General features: G+C 36.5%; 1 protein-coding gene across 1 annotated transcript; it reads right to left on the reverse strand.

Moving 5' to 3' along the window:
• Window positions 1-886: 886 nt before the first annotated feature.
• LOC113077424 (bifunctional heparan sulfate N-deacetylase/N-sulfotransferase 4-like) lies at window positions 887-23337 on the reverse strand (the record flags this gene model as incomplete). Its single annotated transcript, XM_026249838.1, is given in 11 exon segments — window positions 887-1929; window positions 3003-3105; window positions 6346-6455; window positions 6543-6713; window positions 8261-8435; window positions 9757-9880; window positions 10463-10559; window positions 11607-11789; window positions 19268-19396; window positions 23153-23253; window positions 23256-23337. Coding segments are annotated over 11 exon segments (1395 nt in total), but the record flags the coding sequence as incomplete, so codon positions are not given.
• Between the last annotated feature and the right edge of the window lie 345 nt (window positions 23338-23682).

Here is a 23682-nt window from a genome sequence, read left to right on the forward strand (position 1 = left end):
GGGGTCCTAATGCTAACCACTGCCTGTAATAATCTGAACTATATTATAGTGTCGCCTGCAGCCCCAGAATGTGCATGTGAAGCAAAGGACCCATGTAACCAGCGTTCATGAAGAATCACTCCATATTTATAGCCAATACCAGCAAGACTCTCAACTGAAGAATCAGCCAGATCAGATGCACTGACTTATTTTATAGTTGTAATACCTTGTTTTCTATGTTAGTACAGCCTGTCACCACTAGAGGGAGGTATTTAATTAAAAACATGATCACTACACACATCCTAACAGTAAGGTAACTTAAAGGGTTAGTTCACCCTACCAACGAAAATGTGTACATCTTCTACTCAACCTCGAAAACATCCTAGGTGTATGTGACTTTCTTATTTCAGAATAATTAAATCGAAGTTATATAAAAATTTGTCCTTGCTCCTCCAAGCCTTTCAATTGAGGTCAGTGAGTTTTTGTTGTCAACAGTTCAGAAGACGTGAAATATTACATGCATCTGTAATAAAATGTCACGTTTTATTACAAATGCATGCACTTTATTTCACGTCTTCTGAACTGTTGACAACAAACCCCCGCTTAACCCCACTGAAAGGCTTGGAAGAGCAAGGGCAATTTTTAATATAACTCTGATGAGTAGAAGATGGACGAATTTTCCTTCTCGGGTGAACTAACCCTTTAACCTAACCCTAACCCTATATAGATAAAGTACAAACAAAAACCAAGTGAGATTTGCTTCAAATTAAGCACTTCAAACTAACTCAAAAGCATACTGTTTAAAACTTCTTGACCTCTTGTCTAATGTGTGATATGTAATGCATTTTTGTATGTATATATATATATATATCATGTGCAGAGACAGAACTTAGCAAGGACAGTTTTACGGAAACATGTCTCTCTCCAGTGTTTATTGAATATATATAGTTATTTACATATTTCACAAAGCACTTTCTTACCTTATTGAGGCAAATTGTTTTCAAAAATAAAAGTCACACTTCAAATCCATCAGCCAACCAGTTGCAGTGCAGTGGGCGGGGCTAAGGCTACCTGGCTACATACATATGCCTAGACACACACTCACACAAGGGCTTACACACACACACACACACACACACACACACACACACACACACACACACACACACACACACAGACTGAAATGATTCTGGCTCTTCATGCCAGTGTGTCTAGAACAACAGTAATTGGGACGTGGACTGAAACATTGACATCACAATGACATCACTCCATTGAAAGCTGACGCAAAAAAAAAAAAAAAAAAATTGACTGTGCTCTTTATTTCTCCATATTCATTTTGCATCTTCACTGATATATTGATTGACTGATATATTTGCAAGAGTGAGGTTATGAACAGTGGTTGTGCAGTTCTAAATCTCTCTGTAACGACGTATAAAATCTAAAGCCGTACCTTTATATCCAGTGTCTGATTGGGGAGCGTACAGTATATATAGGAGGAAGTTTGTGGACATTTACTTTTTTTTTTTTCAGTTACAGTTTTCATGCAGTCTTTCGTTAGCTGCATCTGAAGTTCAAGGGTCACGGTTACCTCACCGAAAAAAAAAAAAAAATCTGACCTTCTGTAACAGAATTTTCATGCTGCCATGGAAACATCATACTGCTTTGTTTGGATTTCCAGAGGCACCAATAAACGGTGAGCTGAATTTTTGACCTTTGCTCCGCAAGCTTGCAGGTAGGTGGCATTGAGTACTGTTCAAGTTTCTAGTTTCCAGTTTCCATTGAGGGCTGAATCCGGATCTTTGACCCAGAGGAGCGGTGGTTTGGTTAGGGCTACCTGACCTTCTGTAGTTCCTCTCTGAGCCAGGCTGGTAGCGGCTGACCCAGTCTGTGCAGCAGCTTAGATAATTCAATGTTCTGATCCCTGTAGAATCTGGAGAGAAACACTCGTGACTAGAAAAGGAAAGAGTAAAAACAACACATATTTTAGTGAGTAGAACAGCTTTTAATTAGGTGCACACCTGTATAAAACAAATACAGTGCTGTGTTGACTACCATTGACTGGATGTTGTTAGTTCAGCTTAGGTCTGGGCGGTATACTAAATATATATTTTCAAGTAAAATTGGACAATACCATTTAAATCGATATACTCTAGTGTTGTGAATGCATCTGAAAAATAACTGCTTCAGGAAAAGAACACAATCCAAGTTGTACTAAACTAATGATGCACTTTAAACTAACACAAAAGTATAGTTTTGAATCTTCTTAACATCTTTTCAGTGTGTTATATGTAATGCATTTTTTTATATTTTTTTATCTTATGGTTGTATTTTCATTTGTAAATATTAGAAAGTATTGCATATCCATTTTGCATAAAGGTCAGCCTGTCTCTGTTAATCTTTATCCAACAAGCACTGTTAGTCTAACAATAACACAATAATTTACACTATCAAAAATACATTTTGCTAAAACATTTTGCATCCAAAAATAAAAGCACAGAAAGACAACGCAATTTTATGTTTTATTTTTCACATACTGAAAACATACCAAACTGTATCACTGGGACAGTGCCTTTTCAAAAGGTACACTTCGGGTTTTAATATGCACATTTTAGGTACTAACATGTGGTTTTCAAGGGACCAATATAAACCCTTTAGTTACAAAAGTTTAGCTTTTGAAAAGGTAACTCCCCAGCTTTTGTACCTTTTTTTCTGAGAGTGTAGGTTTAGAATGACACAAGGTTGAGTAAATGTAAGAATTTTCTTGTATGTGTGTGTGAGGAAAACTAGAGAAGAAAAAATAGAGAAACATGAAGCGAGAGTCCGAGTTGTTCTGTAGGTATCAGTTATTCAGTATTCAGTATTCAGGTATCAGTTATTCAGTACATGAGCTACAGACATGTTAGACAGTTCTCTCTCTCTCTATGACCCATATTGCTCAGTGTTGGCATGCCTCTATAGCACAGCTGCAATCATTAAAGATTAAAGACTCATTTTGCTCAGAGTTTACTGTTGTTAGGTGGTACCTCAGAGTCCATGGGCGGGTATTTGCGGCCCTTGCTCTTCCCCAAACACTTAGTCCTGCCCCCTTCCAACAGCTGACACCAAAAGCCCTTCTGAGGATCAAACCTGTGAAGATATTGAGAACGCTTTACAATCTAAAAGATTTTTTTCTACAAACAACTCCCAATCAGCAATCTCTAACCACTCTCAGCTAAATGTGATAGAAAGTGTGTGTGTGCGTCTGTGTCTGTGTTCGTTCTTTGACAAAGCAGCAAGCAGAAGGTATTTTGAAACATGAACTTCATAAAATATGTGGCAAAGTATTTGTTTGTTTTGTTTTCTCTCTTTGTCTGTCTGTCTTAATTTATTTTTCCCTTTCATGCTCTACAGTTTTCTCAGATATTCTTGGTTTAATCTCAGTACCAGAACATACAGAGAGAATAGAGAACATAAGAGCTTTATGTATTTCAAAACAAAGAGCTTTTTTTTTTTTTTGCTTTCTGAAGGTTAAAGTTTAATTTCAAAACCTTGGTTTCACCCTTAAAATATTATTGTTATTTCAAAGGTGACAATATAATTAAACAGCTATTTCATTATTAAGTGTACTATAATTAATATCCATTTAAAAGTTTAAAAATCTTCACAAAAAAGTATATTTAATCATCTGTAGTTTTGTCAAATTATGCATTCGAATGTGATTTGGAAAAATTCAGAACACATATTGCTCAAAGAAGATTCTTTATATATATTATGCACCATTGGAGGACTGATTAGATTTTTTTTAAATTTTTAGTTTTTTATCCAAAACAGAACATTTAAAATGTAATTTCCATCACAGACCATTATCAAACACAATACATCATATGAGATGGAGATAACACCTGTTGAGCATTGTTAGTGGAGACATTAAATAAAATATGGCGAAAAAAAGATACAAAAGATATAAATTAACCAAAAAAAGTGAATTGTGAGTGTAAAATGTATGTTTTAAGATGGTTATTTTAAATGTCAGCAAGGTCAAAAGTACCCAAGAAAAAGGGATGAAAGCAACAGAGAGACAGAGAGAGAGAGTGATGTATGGCATGCATGATGAGTGACAGGCAGAGCTAAAGAAAACTGCTGAAAGACTGAAACAAAATACCAAATGAGGAAAGTGAAGCCACAAAAAGAAGTGACAGTAAGTGAAAGAGAGAGGAGATGTGGAGAGATGAAGTGAGAAAGACTCAAACAGAGGGAGGTTATTAATAAAAGCCAAAGATTGATGGAGCTGTCTGTGATAGAGAACACATGCAGAGACTCACAGAATGACCACACACACACACACACACACACACACACACACACAGGTAATACTGAGTTCAATGTTTTGGCATTTTATATCAAGAATGATAATCTGATACAGCCATTACTTCATTTCAAAATACCATTTTTTTTTAACACAATGCATTTGAGGTCCTTTTGGTTCAGGAGCCACTGGAAATATTTTATATATAATATTTTCTAATTTTTTATAATATAGAATAGCATGCATTATTTAAAGGAACAGTTTACTTAGGCACTATATAATGTTCATTTTGATCATTTTCTCTTTCAAAGTTGAAATGAGTGAATATAATTTTCATTCAATTGAATTTCATCAAATATATTATAGTACAATATGATTTATATACATGGTCCAAATTTGACATTTTGCCACACTTGCTGACTGTTTTATTAATTTATTTTTTATTCATCAGAAGAACTTCTCTTTTAAAAGGTGTTAGAAAATGAGAGTTGTGACAGACGTTTTCTATGTCTGAAATCAATTTGAGTCACAAGTTACACAAGTCTTGTCACAAGATCTTTCTTACAGTTTGAACATGCTGAGTGCTAATAATCTAAATTTAAATTATTAATCATGACAAGGCGTCACCTCATCCTCTGACCGGTGGGTTTCCAACCATTCACAAGCATGCTTAACAATGAACGACATTCCTTCTTTCCTCTCTGTCTCCTATTATGTTTTCAAAATTGTTCAAATGTACAAGACACCTTATGAGCAATCTAACAACCAGTGTCAGATGCCTAACGAGCGTTTTTAATTGGAGAGTTAATCATGTGCTAATGGCTACAGCCAGATGATCACAATTAATCTCATTCAGGCTCTGTACAGATTAAACAGGCATCAACTGCTCAGAACACGGATCTGTCACCTCGTTTTATCCGCTGATTCTCAAACACATGGGATCAGGGACAGCATGGATGACAGGCTTGATCCTGTATCGTATCTCTGGATGAGCCTGTGTCCATCTGTGTGCGTGTGGATATTCTTGTTTGTGTATCCAAGTGCAGACCAAATGTTTCCACTATGATAGTTAAACCTAAAAAACGACATTCTCTGGACCTACATCACACAGCTGCATAAAATAACCTTTTTTATTTGTAGGGCTGTCAAAGTTAACGCATGCAATTTATTAAATATGTGTTGTACTTGTACAGTGTAAATGCATTTATTGAATTTGACATTATAACCTTTTCATTAATTTGAAAAAAAATGAAACGAGCAAAATATCAGTAATGAAGTGAAACAACATCATTCACAGAAATGTTGGTGCAAACACCAGTGGATGACTGTAGGCTCATGGCTAAAATATCTTTACACATTTAAGATTAAATCCATAAAGAGTTGGAAAAGTGATTTCATTTTTGAATTACTGGAGATTTGCATGTTCGTGTTTGCCATTCCTGTGCATTTTAAAATAGTTTAAGTGATTTAAATTTTGCATACTACCGCTCATAAATGTAATAGTTTTATTCAGCAAGGCTGCATTAAAAAGATCAAAAGTGGCAGTAAAGACATTTATAACACTACAAAATATTTCTTTTTTTAAATCCAAGCTGTTCTTTTGAACTTCTGTTCATCAAAGAATCCTGAAAAAGCATCAGTTTCCTCAAAAATATTTAGTTTCAACATTGATAAAAATAAATATAACTTAAGCACCATGGCATAGTAAAATAATTTCTGAAGGATCATGTGACACTGAAGACTAGGGTAATGATGCTGAAAATTCAGCTCTGCCATAGGAATAAATTATTTATTAAAATATAACTAGAAAACAGTTATATTATATTGTAACAATATTTGACCATTTTACTGTTTTTGCTGTAAATAAATGCAGATGTGCTGGCCACAAGAAACTTCTTAAAAAGAAAAAAAAAAGAAAAAAGAAATACCTTAACTCGACACTTTAGAACAGTCTACTTATTTAGCTTATGTACAATGCAAAAAAACAGACTTTAGGTTAAACATATTACAGAATGACTGCAATTATGTAAATCTGGGAGGTCCCCTCCTTGATATAAAAGATATGTGTGTGTGACCCTTACGTGAGTGCCTGGGAGTAGTTGTAATAGGGAGTAACACCCAGAAATTTCTGAAGCTCGTCCAGTACTTTAGCTGGGTCATTCCTCAGCTGCTGTCCATCAATTATCATTAGCTGCAGGAGGAGACAGACAGGAAGTAGAAAATTCAGAAAACGTACTGTGTAAATACCAAAATACCAGTGTTGGTCCAGATTGGTTACCTGGTTTGGAGGGTAGTATGTGAGCCATCTCTCCAGGTGTGTGGCGTAGAGTCCAGGTACGAGACAGCGGTTCTGGAGAGAGCGCAGTTCAGGTGGAGACAGCTGGTCTGCTGAGATCACCTCATAGAAACTGAACTGCAGTGCTGCCGGCTCTTCGTGAGCTCTCTGATGCTGCCAGTGAAATTACAACTATGTTAAAAACCAAACCCAACTGCGCAGTGACTTAAACATTAATATTTATTCTGATTCCGATTGGTCAACAATTACAAACTGGTCAAATACTTTTGTATAACGGTCATATTGCCGCCTGTCTTGTTGCTAGTCTGATTAAGAAGATACGATATTAAAAAGATTATTTAAATAACAATTTCAACTCAAATTTAAATTTCATGTCCATGTAATAAGCTTGATAATGTACAGGGCTTAAACTGTATTTAATCTTCAATATTATTCTTTTAATACAATTGATGTGTGGTGTGGTAGCAGCTTCATGCTGTGCCCCCTGTGCACGCTGTTGATGAGATTTCACCCTCACACAAACTCTAACATGCGGTTACACCCAGTGATGTTCTCACTCACACTTACACATATTCAATCTCTCCACAATATCACACATGAACATGTGCACGCTTGCTTCCTACGGAAATCCACCAAGCACACCAACACGCATACACACAACACATGATTTCATGGATTTAAGCGCTATGTATACTATTCTGCAAGAGTTCAAATGTGTAGTAATGCTGTAAGAAAATACACTGTCCTCTATACGTCTGCCCAGGTAGTTGAGCTCCCTTCTCACCCCTTTTTCCCTTTATTGCTTTATGGATGAATTTGTGTTGCCTTTATATTTAAAACTCATGCATGTAAGACACATCTTTTTCCTTTATGTAATAATATGTGATTCATGCTTATTTTGTCTGCATCTATTAAGATGCATTTTAGTGATTCTGCACAGCACATTCATCCTCATGTACCTATCACATTAATGTTTCATGTATTCTGATGTATTTGTCTGACAGCTTGACTTTTCACAGCTGTCACATATGCAATCAGAATGATCTTCATCTGGATATGCACCGATACAAATTACTACTCTATTTTAATTTATTTCTGTGAACCATACTTATATGCTGATGTGTAAAGTTTCGGTAACACTTTAGAATAGGTAACACTTGTTAACTATTAACTATGACATTTTTCTCAATAAATTCTTAATTTGCTGTTCATTAATAGTTAGTAAGGTAGTTGTTAGGTTTAGGTATTGGGTAAGATTAGGGATGTAGAATAAGGCATTAATATGTTCTTAATTAGCACTAATACATGGCTAATAATCTAGTAATATGCATGCTAATAAGCATCTAATAGGTGTTACCTATTCTTTATCTATGATAAAAAGAGTTTTGATGCTTCATTTTTGTGTGGAAACGGTGATACTTTTTTGTCAGGATTCTTTGATCACTAGAAAGTTCAAAAGAACAGCGTTTATTTGAAATAGATGAATAGTCACTTTTTATATTTTAATCACACTTGATGAATTTATTTCAAGCGGCCTAGCTAAAAAAACAAAAAATGTGATCCTAATTAATACTGGAAAACATGTAAACATGACCAGTGGCATTGACTGTTGTGCTGTACAGCGGGATCTTTCACACATCCACACAACTCTGACTGTGCGGTTCTACTAGTCTGTGCTTAGTGATTGGTCAGAGTCATACCTGATACCAGCTGTATGCCCTGTCTGAAGGGTTGATCAGCAGAGTCAGGATTTTGGCTTTAGGCAAGAGAGCGGCAGCTCGTTTGGGCGTCTCCTCTGAAGAAAAGTAGTTTGCACTCTTCTCAAACAGGAAATCTGTGCTGACATTAGAGGGTACAGGAAAAAACTCCATGTACCTTTGAGAAGAGAGGTATATTGAGTCAGAGAAAACTCACACAAGACAAACGCACACACACACACACACGCCTACAGTAGGTGCCATTTACAGTGGGAGATTTTGCCATGGAAGATTTTTTTCCTCACCAATTTATGAAAAGTGCTTGTGGCAGGAATATATCTAGGTCAATGACAAATAATACTGTCCAAGATAAAGAAAAAGGAAAATCTTGTTTAACCACCAAGTACATTTTACACCTTGTGCCCCAAATTAAGAATTTATTACTGTTTCCCTTAGTTTTACATAAATCATGGCCAAGTTACACTGATTTGTTCCTCAAGGGAACAAACTAGCACAACGTAGCCACGAATTTACCTAAAATTGTGGATCAAATAAATCAAATGTAGCCATGAATTAATAAGTCATGGAGACTTATTCATAGGGGGCTTTGTGCATGTCAGTGGACACATCTTACACATTAATTTCAAAAAGTTGTTTTATTTTAAATATATTTTTCAAAGTAAAAAAACACTACATGACTTCAATTTGGCCCACAAAAACTATTCAAAATATTTATAATTTATGAACCCCTTGTAAGCCATTTGCCACAAGACGTTAATACTAGATTTTAGATTTAACAATTTATACTTTATACGGTGGATCCATACATTAATCCACTGACCTACAAAAATGGACAATAGCAGAAGAAGAAATTAAATTTTCAAATACGCCACAAACATATTCAAGCACTTTAATTTCTCAGTGAGTAGAATTGCTCCCCTGTGTAAGAACAATTTATGAATTTAAGTTAGAATAGATATCAGGAATAGTTATTTAAATTATTATTTTTTAACAATTCTATTTAAAATAATATTAATTATAATTACATTTGGCTATTTCAAGGACCAATTTTCACGATTAACTAGTTGCTTATATTAGCATGCATATTGTTTATTAGCTCTTACAAAGCACATATTCATTTTTTATCCTACATGACCGTATTCTATATCCCTTAATCCAACCCCAAAACTAATCTTAACAACTACCTTGCTAACTATTAATAAGCAGCAAATTAGGAGTTTACTGAGGCAAAAGTCATAGCTAATGGTTAATAGCGAAAACTTGATCCTTGAAATAAAATGTGACTTCTTGGAAAAGAAACCATATTCTACTGTTCTCCAGATCAATACATGGCATAGAATATTTTCCAAAACAGTGAAGATCATGTTTAATTATTTGTGCATAACCTACTTAATTGCAATTAAACAATCATGTGACAACCGTTGTGTATTCCTCCAAAAGAAAGTGAAACACATGCCTGGTGCACACTTCACACTCACCAGTCGATGCCTTTGTGGTAGTTGTTGGTGTTGAAAAACTGAACTTCTTCGAATGTTTTCACACTTGGAAAGTTGCTGGAGATGAAGGGATGCATGATCAGGAAGAGGTAGAGCGCCGTTGTGCCTGGAAAGAGAGAGAGAGAGAGAGATGAATAGAGAAAGGAGGAGGGCAGGAGAGAAAGGAAGAAGGAGGGGAAGTAAATCAACGAGCCCTTCCCCTTCTAATGATGAAATTACATGTGGAGCTGATAGCACTGAAGAGAAATATTCGAGGCCTGGAGATTCAGCCCACAGACAGAGAAACTAAGAGACATGGGATCAATACACCATTTACCTTATGGATTTTTGTGTGTGTGTGTGTGTGTGTGTTGTGAGTTTGCGATACAGCAGGGAAGAAGAAGATAAGTCCAGAGAGGAGAAGTGTTTAACAAGACAGTGTCTTGACACCAATCAAAATCTTACAGCCCCAAAACAGCGCTCTGTCTCTTCCCTTGTTCTACCCCGCTAGCCCTCTGGGGACGTGTCTGTATTGTTCTCCTCTAGAGCTAAAGCCCGTAGTTGCACTTTCATCATTTCCAGCAGCACCAGGTGAGATGTGAAGCAGGATCAAGGGGAACAGCAAAGCGAGGAGATTCACACGCACATTTTGACGACTTTGAAGCCCTTTAAAAAGAAACATGCTCTTACATCAGAAGAAGAGAATTACCTGTTTTCTGAGGCCCGACCACCATGAACTTGGGCAGCCTGTCGCAGGTCTTCTCTTTGGACCAGATGTCCTTATGCCGTTTATCATCACATGGGTTCTGAAGAACAACATCATAAATGAGATCAGGCATCAATAAATGAAGCATGGAGACAGAGGACTCGACATGGTCTGCATCTCGATGCCTACAGAATATGAAGAATCATTGAGATCATCTTCAGATTTCATATGACAGATATTAATACATATTCTAGAGCCCTATTCGGATATAGGGTCTGTTTTTCAGGATGGACAGTAAGTCTGCAATTGTTACTGCTGATGTCTACATGTCATCAATTTGCACATGATGTACAAAATTTATTTTGAAAACAGAACAATCAGAAATCTTTTTCTTTTTAATTCAGTAATTGTAAAACTGTATTAGGCTAAGATGTAAATCTTTTCAAAATAAAACAATTGTAGCAACCAAACAAAAATATGCTACATATTGCACATATGCACATAAATCCAAGTGTTTTCATTTTCTGGTGGCTTTTCATTGTTCAGCATCCACTTGAGATAAATGGAGTAGATCGATGTACAACAATATTAACACAAAACAAAAATAAACAAACCAAAAAACGAACAAAAAAAATGGGATTCATAAGAGTTTTTAAATGTTTTTGAAAGAAATGACAATGATTTATTGTAAACTGATTAATTTTTTCTATTTATTTCTGGCTAAGCTGAATTTCCAGCATCATGACTCCAGTCTTCAGTGTCACATGATCTGTGCTAGCTAAAGTTTTTGTGTGAACCATGATTGGATGATTGTTTGATGAATAGAAAGATTACATTTATTTCAAATATATATATATATATATATATATATATATATATATATATATATATATATATATATATATATATATATATATATATATATATATATATATATATATATATACACATTTAAATAAAGTTTTTATTGTCACTTTTAACCAGTTTAACACATCTTTGTTGAATAAGAGTATACATTTATTTAAAAAAGCACACATTTTTATAATCAGTTCTCTCGTCAAACTAGGAAAAAACACTCAGTGCTAATCTGATTAAACATGAAAGTAAATTAAAATAAGATAATGTCTATATCTCTTTCATAGCTGACCTGCCAGAGTGGGTTTCTCTGCTCTGGGAAGAGTGTGAAGTACTTGTGCGCGAGCTGCAGGGGAGGAAGTGTGTGCAGCTTCAGGTTGGTCCAGCATTTCAGGAAGTTCGCCAGATTAGTGAACGTATACAATCCCAAGCGGTCGTTCCCATAGTTGGAAAGATGGGTCATAAATATACTGATCTACAGAGAAACAGAGAAACAGTTTTCATTCATTCATAAGTAAGTCCATGTCAGAAGTAAACAGCAGCCTTTGCTACTATAACATACTTGCTAACATAAAAACCCAGAGTGAAATAGTTGTAACACCCCAGTGTTTCCTGTAGGTGGAAGTATTGTGTACATTAATGCTCAAGTTTTAAACCTTTGCTGCTTTATTATACTAACACCCTTTTTTCATAAGAGCATTAATTACAAACCGACCCACATTTGTCCACAAAAATGTGTTAGTCACACTCGTGCATGATTTTATTTGTCAAATGTGTTGTAAACGGCCCAGCAGATGTTGCAGTAATGTTGATCATTTGGTTCGGTGGCAGTCTCTGATAAAGGCTATACGCTGCACTAGGGTGTGCTGATTTCCTGCGTCGGGCCCTTTATTGGGTGTTTCAGAGCACCCCTGGGGCACATTCAATTACTGCAAGCCGATCAGCGGCCTTTCAAATGAGGTAAACCCAGCGGATGCGTCCACTTGATGTGGAGGGGAGCTGTAATTCTGATGTAATCCACTAGAGTGAGGTCACTCGCGGACAGTGTCTGCGGAGATTAGAATCAATACGATTAACAAGGGTCTGCTGAGAGAAGAGAAAAGATGCGAGGAGCGAGGAGGGAAAGACAGAGAAAAAGGAAGAGTGAAGAAGTTTTATTGGGTCTCTAATATGCTTGACTGGTTTAGTAGGTTGCATTGCGAGAGGAGAGGGAATATGTGGCCTAGTTTAAAACAGACACTCCCAGCAAAGCCAGGCAGAGCTGACGCTACAACACACCCGACACAGGACAACGTTTTTATGGGAGAAACAACACTCGTCCAGGTGCATTGAGTAGTATAGGATAGAGACCGTTAGGCCATCCTATTATTAACAATAATATAAATATTATATATACATGAAATATAATAATAAAATGTGATGTTTAAATCAATAATCTTTAATAAACGCAGAGGCACATGAACCAGCAAAATCCAGCAGAAGTCTTTAAAGCCAACTAAGCATCCACAAAGAACTTCACCCACTGACATCAATTTATTTTCCACATAACTCGTACATTTATCCTGAAATGAGATCTGCTGTATTATATATCAGTTTTATTAGATCTAAGGTAAAAGAAAAGACCATGATCCATTAGAACACACTGTCTCCTGTAAGCTGAAAGTGTTTTATAATCAGCCAGGATCTGGTTGGAGCGTGTAATGGACTCTGTATCAGGGCCTAAGTGCTGCTCCCTCAGAAGGTTGCTGTGGATATGTTGGCGGCACGGCAATGGCTTTGATTGATGGATGGGATGCGAGGTGACCGTGAGCAGGGCGGGGAATATTTATGGGATAATGAGACAAGTTTAGCAGCTTCTGTCACACAGGCATGCTTTATGCCGGACCGGTGTAACACACACTCTCGCGTACACACTCGCAGCCGCTGAATTCAATTTAACCCTCAGGGGAAAATGAATGGGACCCGTGATATTAAAAAGATGTCATGCATTATAAAGTATTTTGGTGGGATTGTGGTGAATGTTCGCCTTCGCTCCACACACAGGCTTTTGCCGTATGTACAACATCAATCTGACCACTGAGCAAGTTCTGCTGTACCTCAAACAGACTGATCAAGATATGATTTATGTTGCGCTTTCAGCGGTTAATAACAAACACACACATAAGCTCTGTGAAATAGACACCAGGAAACAGCAACCCCTACACACACACACAGCCATATATGATTCATTTTACCTAGCGTTAGCAGCCAGGGCAAAGAAAGAGAGCAAGCAACAAGAAGAAACGAGAGTGAACGAAAGAAAAAAGAAAAGAAAAAAAGCATCCTTAAAGGATCTCAGGTCCAAAAGCATCCATCCTGCTTGTCCAACACTCACTTAACAATGCCAGCACAAGCCACCATTTAACAGCTAAATTTGGACTACCTATTGAACATGCACACACACACACACACACACACACACACACACACACACACACACACACACACACTGAGAGGATCTAAAGGGTTCCAAACAGATGTTCCTTCTGGAAGAGGTTCGGGACCTGACAGAATTATAAATCACTAGCCTAGAAAAGTCATGAAAATTTAACCAGCAAACACACACACACACACACACACACACACACACACACACACACAGAGGATGAGAGACTCCAATTACCACTGCTCACCTTTCACTGTGACTATGAGCATTACAAGCTGACGTTTCTGTAAGGTTACTTAAATTAGGATGTGATGTTCACACAAGGGGCATAATAACGAGAGGTTACTGTCACTACAGTCGTTGTGTACTTTTTTTTCTTATATATATATATATATATATATATATATAACAATGAATTTGAACAGAAAACCTACAATTATTATACTATATTCTATTCTGTTCTATTTCTCCATAACAAGCACACCTGCAAAATCCAACCTGATCTCTTTTTCTGTTCTGTGTAGTATTAATCTTGACCTACTTGTTCAGACTGGTGCTACACGATTGTCACATGTACTTATAATGACTTGGCCTGACAATGGCAATAACACACTCACACATACACACACACACACACACACACACACACACACACACACACACACACACACACACACACACACACACACACAGACAGAATACAGTATTAAAGGAATAGTTGATGCAAAACTGTTAACTTCTGCAACCAGATCACTGCTCAGTTTGGTTTATGAAGGAATGACTGAGACTCTGTGAAGTAGATCAACCAGTTTCATTCGAAAAATCTGACATTCACTTCATTTGTGACCTCCCTAATAAAAGCTATATGTTTTTCACAAAACTTGGAATTTTATCATGCTTTTCCATTATGATCAAAAAGGTTCAAAAATGATTTTGCATTTCATGCATAAATACTGGACAATTCAGCAACACAAGAAGGGCATGTTTGTATATTCTGATGTCTATTCTACAACTGTTCCTCTCAGTGCTAAATGTATTGACATTTTATTTAATAAAGATGGTGCTGAACAACCATTTTGGTGTATGTATTACTAGCTTTCCCTAAGATAGTGTAGCTTAATAAGACTCAGAATCACACACACACACACACACCCATCGGCTCATTTAACAAGAGAGTCCAGCTGGAAAATTTTGTCCTCAAGCATCATTCCTCTCTCTCTTTTTGTTCTTTAAGCTCTCTCTCTTACAAACACATACTCCCTTTCTCTTTTTCTCTGATTTGACACCCTTCTATTTCCTGTACAAACTGCTTAGTTATGTGCATAGTCTCTCTCTCTCTCTCTCTCTCAGTGCTGCATGTTCTTTGACGATGCATTATCAGGATAATGGAAAGTTGATATCAACATACATGATGTTAAATAATTTGTTGTGTTGCTTTTTAAGGAACGATTCACCCCAAAATTAAAATTGATCACACTCATGTTGATCCAAACGTATGAAACACAGAAATATTTTAAGTATTCTTTTTCTATTTTTATTGTGTATGTATCAAATCCAAAAGGCTTTGATTTAATTAAATAAGTATAGTCTGTATCTCTGTGTGTTTCAAAGTAAAGTGAGGCACTGTGTTCATTTACACATGAACAGCTCATGATCTGGCCTTTACACACAAAACATTTTCACAATAATTGCAGCGAACTCCATCCCTGCATGTGCCTTGAGTTTAATGTGATTTTGGAAAAGTGTTTGTAAACCTGTTGTCACAGAAACTGCAGTATGTACTGTAATATTAACAGCTAGAGGTTGTAATGGGTACTGCAGTCAAATAAAAATATTGGAGAGAGTTGTTTCTTCACCTCCTCAGACTCGGCACTCACAGGTTGCCAGATGCAAGCAAAACCAAAGATGTTAGACAACGAGCCTTACACTGAGTTGATTTATCTGTATTTTAATATTCTTCTGCTCACAGAGATTTTTAGATGGATGACAAAAACTTTATAGGTCAGCTAGAATCTGCGACCTCTGACCCAGTTCGTTTGCTGGCATCAATGTCTGCAATAGGTTGTGTTTTCAACCAACTGGCAACCCGGGGTGTTGAAATACTATTGGTTAAACTGGCAGTGGGTGGAATCACACAGACCAAAACAAAAACAGACTTTCCGTCACAGAATGAGCATTTTACAGTAGAACCACTGGCTGAAGCACTGTTCTTCAGAGAAACAAGTATGTGAACTAAGCCTTTATCCTAAATATCTGCAAACACATTATGGTATTTTTTTTTGCTTTGGTATAGTCAAAAAAAATAAATAAATCTAATACAGCACACCTTTAAAGTTCACCCTGCAGCCTTTGGCCAAAATAAAAGCTTGAGAGACCATGGGCCCTATAATACACCCGGTGAAATGCGACGCAAGGCGCAGCGCAAGTGTGTTTGCTAGTTTCAATCCGGCACCATTCGCATTTTCCCATCCAGTGCCACGTCGTTTAATTAGCAAATGCATTTGCGCTCATTTGTGCGCCCATGGGCGTGCTGGTCTAAAAAAGAGGTGTGTTCAGGCACATGAAAGCTGAAAATAGACTGTGCCATAGACCAACTCAAACCTGGTCTAAAGTCTGGCGCAATGTTTTTTCTTTGTTATTTAAAGAGCGTACACGCTGCTTATTAAACACAGGGAAGCATAGCAGCACACAAACATGTCAAATATTAAAAATTAAAGGATTGCAATGCATATGTTTTTTTTGTATGCTAATTAAATTATATATATATATATAGAAACATATATGGGTTTGATACAACATAATGGTGAGCAAGTAATGGCAGAATGTACATTTTTGTTTAAGATATCCCTATAAAAGATGCCCCATGCATACTGTCCTGTTTTCAGGGAAGGGCATAAATGAGGTAAAATGGAGTGTCAAAAACACTGTGTTCTCCCCACTGTAACCGATCTTATGCTCTGTTAACCTCATGCTCTCAAGCACACCACACACACACATGCCTCGTTTCAGGACCTCAATAATGAATGGGCAGATAAATGAGTTTCCCTTAAAGCCCTCTGGATAGGAAGACAAAGAGAACACAAGAGAGTCTGGTGGAATTTTTTTCCTTTTTCAATCAATGTTTTACCAATGTTTTTGTTTTTCTTTCTATTTAATAACATTTTTATCACTGCCATAAAATGTTTAATCGATGCGAGAAGAGAAGAGAAGAGAAGAGAAGAGAAGAGAAGAGAAGAGAAGAGAAGAGTGTCATTAATAAGTAGTGCTGTGTCTTCGTGTTAACAGTGATTCATCTTAACACAGAAGAATGTGGCTGTGATAAATAAATCAGAGAGCCTACGGTCAGATTAATATATGTATGTGATGACTTTGAGTTTGATGTAGAAAGACAGATGTGTGATCATGTTACTGGTAATGTGCATAATAATAATAATAATAAAATATATAATAATTACAATCAAATATATGAATATAATTAATATAAAATATAAATTAAAAACACAATTAAATAACATCCACTATACAAAGAATATAAATGATTGCCAATATCTCTTTCTCATCGGTTCTTCTTTTATCCAGACAAACAGTTAACACACTATTAACAAACCATCACACATAGTTGGTTTGGCAAGGTAAGTGTGAAGGGAACAATCTCATCCCACACACACTGCCTACAATATACTATATCTTCACACCTCTGTATCTCCCTATGTTCACCCCCCCCCCCCCCCCGTCTCTGTTGGTTGTTTGTTATTGCTGGCATTACAGATGATCAGGATCTGTGCGAACATGAGGACACACACAATCTCTGATTACATTCAGCTTGTTTTTCAGGTCAGTGCTGTACCATGGGAATGAGTCAACAGTCAGTAATGGCCTTTAGCCACAGGAGAAGGTTCACTCTGATGCTCCTTTCACACAAACAAACAAGCAGAGACTCTTTAAACATCAAATTTTCATACCTCATACCCATGAAGAATGCACAGGATGTTAATGCGAGCATGTCCACAATACATACAGCATCTATTCATCAGCCCATCTACAGTATCCATTAATGCTCTACATTTTACATTAGACATCCAGTAGCAACTCAACCAGTGCTATTTTAGCAGTATTTATAAAGTATTTCCATTTAGATTTTCTTTTTTGTTTTTCAGTTTTAGTATTTGCAATTTTAGTACATCAACTTTAGAGGAACAGTACACCCAAAAATGAAAATGCGCTATTAATTTAGTCACCCTGAGGTCATCCATGATGTAGTTGACTGTACTCTTGAGTACAACAGTAGTTTTTTAGTAGATTTAGAAGAAGATTTTTTGCCAAAATCATGGTCCTTGGTGATTCATAAGATTCAATTCATCAGCTACTGTCACTTTGAGAGTCAAAAAAGCATATCATGCAACACAAAATGAATCCCAGTGGCTCCTGACGATATATTGAGGTCTTATGAAGTGAAATAATCGGTCTTTGCAAGAAACTGAACATTATTTATAACATTATTACCTGTAATCCAGAGCCTCTGGCAAAACCGCAAACTGGTTCTTTGTTTCAACTCACTAGTTTGTTTACATAACATATACATATATATTAATAAAGCATCAAATAATAATGTGTTTAGTGGATGTCTAAAGCATATAAAGAGAATAAACTCATCTTAATCAACAGATGGTTTAGTCTGATTTGGTGAACTGGATCAAGTCCACCAAAATGTATTGGTTAAAATGAATTGCCCGAGGCTCAGGATTACAGCTAGTTGTAGTAATGTTGTAAATAATGTTCAGTTTCTTGCACAGACCGAATATTTCACTTCATAAGACCTCATTATATCTGCAAGTGTATTAATTTTGAATCACCAAGGAGCACGATTTGAGCTAAAAATCTTCTTTACTGTTCTACTCAAGAAATTAAGTCAACTACATCATGGATTTTATGAGAGTCATTTTTGGGTAAACTAGCCCTTTAGAAAGATTTTAGTTAGTTACAACATTGCTAAATTTCAGCTTTATTTCTTTTACAAAAATGACTTGTAATAGACTACAATGGACTTTAAAAATTGGAAAAATTGGATGCACAACCTTTGACATCTATAGCAAAATACATGGGAACATTTTTCCCTTTTAAAATTTCATAACCTCTATGTATTGTTTTATGCATTATTTTGTATTTCCTGCAGTTCATGACCCTATCAGGATAGTTCTGTGACTCAATTTTGGGCCGCAACCCACTAGTTGAGGAGCACTGAATTAATGTAGAAACACACAGCACATATACACGACTGTACACACGCTCTTGTTGTTCATTTCGCTGCTGATTCAAGCAGAGCAGAGTTTCAGCATAAGAACAGTGATTCATGCTGGGAGAACAAATCTATAAGCAACACTAACATGGAAACCCTGAGAGACAGAGGAGGGGGGCATGAGGACAGAATAAGACAGAGAAAAACAATACAACAGGCTGATAGAATGAAATGAGCGGAGACGACAGGGAGTAGCAGTGTGTGAGCGAGCGTCTGTGTGATTTATACTCACAGGGTTGAGCAGGACGGTCAGAAACAGCTCTCCTCCTCGTATGCTTTTGTCCAGTTCTTTAGGGCCTCCTGGATACTCTTTATAGAAGATGGTGTGTGTGAATAAGCCGCATGTCTGACGGGGCAACACCTGCTCACACACACACACACACACAGTTTAGGACAACAAAGATTTGCAGTCAATACAGTGCAAACCAAACTCTGTATTTGCTAATGAAACCTCATTATGAATCTTCTAATGGTGGATTGATAAACCTCTCTGTCGTTCATCATGTAATACTGCCCCGTTTCAGTTCTACACGTGACATTTTATTAGGTCTCATATCAATGTATATTTATTCTGGCGTTGTGTGGAGACAACTTCATATATATTCATCCATTCGCTTTCTGTCTAAATCAGTCAAAGAAAACAGGATCATGTCTCAGTGGGAAAAAGCTGAATGCTTCAATAAAATATGTGGCAAACAGGCAAAGACAGATAAGAATAAAAGAGAAAGAGAATATAAAAAAAATATACTGTGACTCAATGTGACAAAATTACTGCTTGACAACAACACAAAAACTGCTGTCTCCTTTTCTCTAGCATACTCGTCCAGTCACAGTAAAACACATTATATACATGTGTTTCGACAAAACAGCCACTCTTTTCAATGTAATTACAACAAATGTGGACTGAGGCTTTCGGGTTTCAATATAACGCCACACAAATATCATAAAAGTAGTCTATGAAATTCCTTGTGTTTTATATTGTAAATAGAAAAGTTATGAAATAGTTTTGTGTGATGAACAGATTGGAAACTAGACTTTTTGAGGCTTTGAAAGTTGCCAGTTGCTATTCAGTATAATTGTAGAAAAGACAGACATTCATTCTTCAGAATTCCTCCTGTATTTTGATGAAGAAAGAAAATATATTTGGCTTGGAACTTGAAGGTGACTAAACAACAAGGGTTACATTTTTAATTAACTTTTCCTTTAATATCTCAACCCACAACCCATTTTTTGCCCCCATTTTTCATGAGCTGAACTCAAAGATTCAAGACTTTTTCTCTCAACACAAAAGGCCTATTTCTCTCAAATATTGTTGAGAAATCTGTCTAAATCTGTGTTAGTGAGCACTTCTCCTTGACCGAGATAATCCATCCACCTCACAGGTGTGGCACATCAAGATGCTGGTTAGACAGAATGATTATTGCACGGGTGAGCCTTAGACTGGCCACAATAAAAGGCCACTCTACAATGTGAATTTCTACACATACTCCAGTCTTCATACAATGAAGACTGGAGTAATGATGCTGAAGGTTCAGCTTTGCATCACAGAAATAAATAAATTTTTAAAATATTTTAAAGAAAATCTTAATTTGTAATGATATTTGACAATTTTTACTGTATTTTGACCAACTAAATGCAGCCTGTGTGAGCCCTTTCAAAAACTTTTTTTTTTTCTCTGATTTTTTTTTTCCAGAAAATCTTTCCAACCACACACTTCTGAACAGTAAAGTGCATGTCCCACATACTTGCTCTGTGCATGACGGACAGAGAGAGGGGCAGGTTGAGAGGTGCTAGTACATTTCTAAGGACCAACACAGTACACTTCTCAACAGTGTAACAGTGTGTAAATCAGAGAGTCAGCTAGACTCCTCCAGCAAACTGCTAAAACAGCTAAATCTATTACATTAACACCCCCACAAACACACTGGGCTCTAATGCACTGATAAGAGCTTTCATCACCCATGTGCTTGTTTTCGGACTGCTTTATTAAACTGGAACAGATCTTTGGGACCCTCTCCAATCTTTCCATCTACCTTAAACTTAATTGCCTTTCCCCCTTTAACATCTCTCTCTGTTTTATTGTGTGGCACGCGTGTTCAACTTAACTCGTGCCTTTGCTGAAACTACATACACTTGACGGGCATAGAAAACTTGTATTGCACGCATTTGGTCTTGATTTAATATTTGAATCTAAAAAAAAACTAAAATTCAATTCTAGTGCAAACACACTAAACTTTCTGTCAAACCAGCATGTCTGGAGAATTTATGAAACTCTATTCATGCGTCCTTCCACCCACCTTCCCTCTTCTTTCTTCTCACTGAATGTAACTTGCCCTGTCAGTATATTATTGTGGTTTGTGAAAGGAGCAGTCAGTTCTATGGGGCAATGTTGACTTTTCTGTATTGCGGAGCCAGACCGAACTGTAACAGTCTGACATGCTTCATAGCTCCACGGATCCATACTCATCAGGATTCAGTACTCTGGATCTCTGATCTGAGACCTGTTATGCTAGTCGTTAGGTCGCAGGTGTCCGAACGACTGACCCAAAACTGTTTTGGTGCATGCACTAAATAAAAAGACAGATCTGGGCTCACAATCACCTGCTGCAAAACATCTGTCTTTAGCTAGATTAAAAACGCTCTTAAAAAGCAAGAGATGATGATGACATCTAAAGTGCATGTAAAAACAAAACTGACTTGACTAGGCCTGCCAACATTTGTTCTTTTGTATTGTGAATGAGAAAATATGACAGCTCTCTAATTCACTAGAAAGAACAAAAAGGGACATGTTGTAGTGTGTTGATGCTCTAACAAAAGAGAGTACTCTAATTTGTTTGTCTGAACTTCACAAACAAGGCACAAGTATTCATAAAACCAAATAAAGAGTGCATTAATTGCTGCTGTTTCATGAGAGTTGTGTTTTTTTTTTCAGTAAAATATCTAAAACAGCTTAAAACAATCCAATTCTCTAAAATTGCAAAAAAGATTAAAAGTTGGCAAATTGCTTTTCTTACTGGAAGCATATATCTAACAAAATGTAGATAGGTTTATGCTTTGACCTCAACAAAATCAATTTGGCAATTGGGTAAGAAAAATCTAATGACTTCAAGACATGTTGTCATATATGATTAGGGGGTTATTTCAAAATAAGCTCTATTTATAAATGTATCTTAATTAAAGGAACCGGAAAACAGGAAGACATTTTTTTTACCCATTATAAAACTTTCTTTTGTGGAACTCAAAATAAAATATTAATCTAAAAAATAACAATAATAATTTTTGAAAGTGAAATAAAACATCTCTATTTGTGTTTCACATAGGAGAGAAAGCCATCTGGGTTACATTACATAAAGGTGAGTAAATGATTTATTTCAGAAATTTCATTTCAGGGTGAGCTATCCCTTTAAATGAATCTTCAGATAATCATTGAGGCCTTTAACCAGAAATGAGAGACAGAGACAGCAAAAAGCTATTTAAAAAACTGATTTCAAAGCTGCGGCTGGGGACATCTATGCAAAATCTGTGCTTTGGGCTATGGTTAATGCACTATGGGCTATTTCATCTCAGTCCCAGTGTGTCATCATTAATTCTTTTGGAGTGTGTGTGTGTGTGTTTCATTGATTTGCTATGCTAGCTGTTGCTTGTATTTTGGCAGTCTCTTTTAGTCAAGTCTCACTGCATTTTCACTACACTACCTGCGTAGCAACCTCTGGCAGATTACAAATCTATACAACCTCCTGCAAAGCATGAAATGCAGCCCGCCCACATTAATTGATTCTGTGTATGTTAAGTAAGCTTGTTATTGACAGCTCAACCTGCTGGCATGGCACTAATAGGTTAAGAAAAGATATTTTGGTTAGTCAGAAATAAAGATTATAATAACACACTACGTTTTTAATCAGGCATTGAGGAGGGATCTTGTACAAAATCAATTTGGAAGAAATCAATTATTAAATATTAAACAATTACAGTTTCTGATATAAATATTGTGTGATACTAGTCTTTCAAGTACCTGATGTATTGTTTCCTGTGATACTGATCCCAGGAAAAATGCATTTTATTCTACATCAAAAACTTAAAAGATTTTTGTATGGTGTAAAGATGTGTTGAACCGTACCATGATGTCGTTATGAATGAATCCCTTGCGGTGGCGTGCAGGTTTGAGGTGTGGGTATTCCTCAGTGCTGGTCATTCGTATGCCCCATGCTTTCTTCCAGCCTCATAAAGCTGAATATGGACTGGATACACACCAGAATGATGAGGTGCCACGGCATATCCCTGATCTACTGGAATACCATGCTCCTGTAATGAGAAACACACACAAATAAATATACTTATAGTTGAATATCATGCACATACACAAGCATATTAGAATGTTTCATAAACACACATGCACAAGTAATCAAGTACTGAAGTACTCATTTAAATCTATTTATTTTAGTGATGGCAAAGCTGAAATCATTATAATATGTGCTATAGATTGTTGCTGGTTATGGCACAAAACCTTTCTTGCACTTAAGCAAAAGCTTGTTGCGCGTCACGCCTGATTAGAACACTGTGATGCACATAGACTAACATTTACTACTCAATTAGTACGGAGTTAATTTATCTGCTTGGATAAATGCTTGGATAGACAAAAATGACCAA

The sequence above is a fragment of the Carassius auratus genome, unplaced genomic scaffold (genome assembly GCF_003368295.1).
Source record: "Carassius auratus strain Wakin unplaced genomic scaffold, ASM336829v1 scaf_tig00022598, whole genome shotgun sequence".
NCBI classification, from domain to species: Eukaryota; Metazoa; Chordata; class Actinopteri; order Cypriniformes; family Cyprinidae; genus Carassius; species Carassius auratus.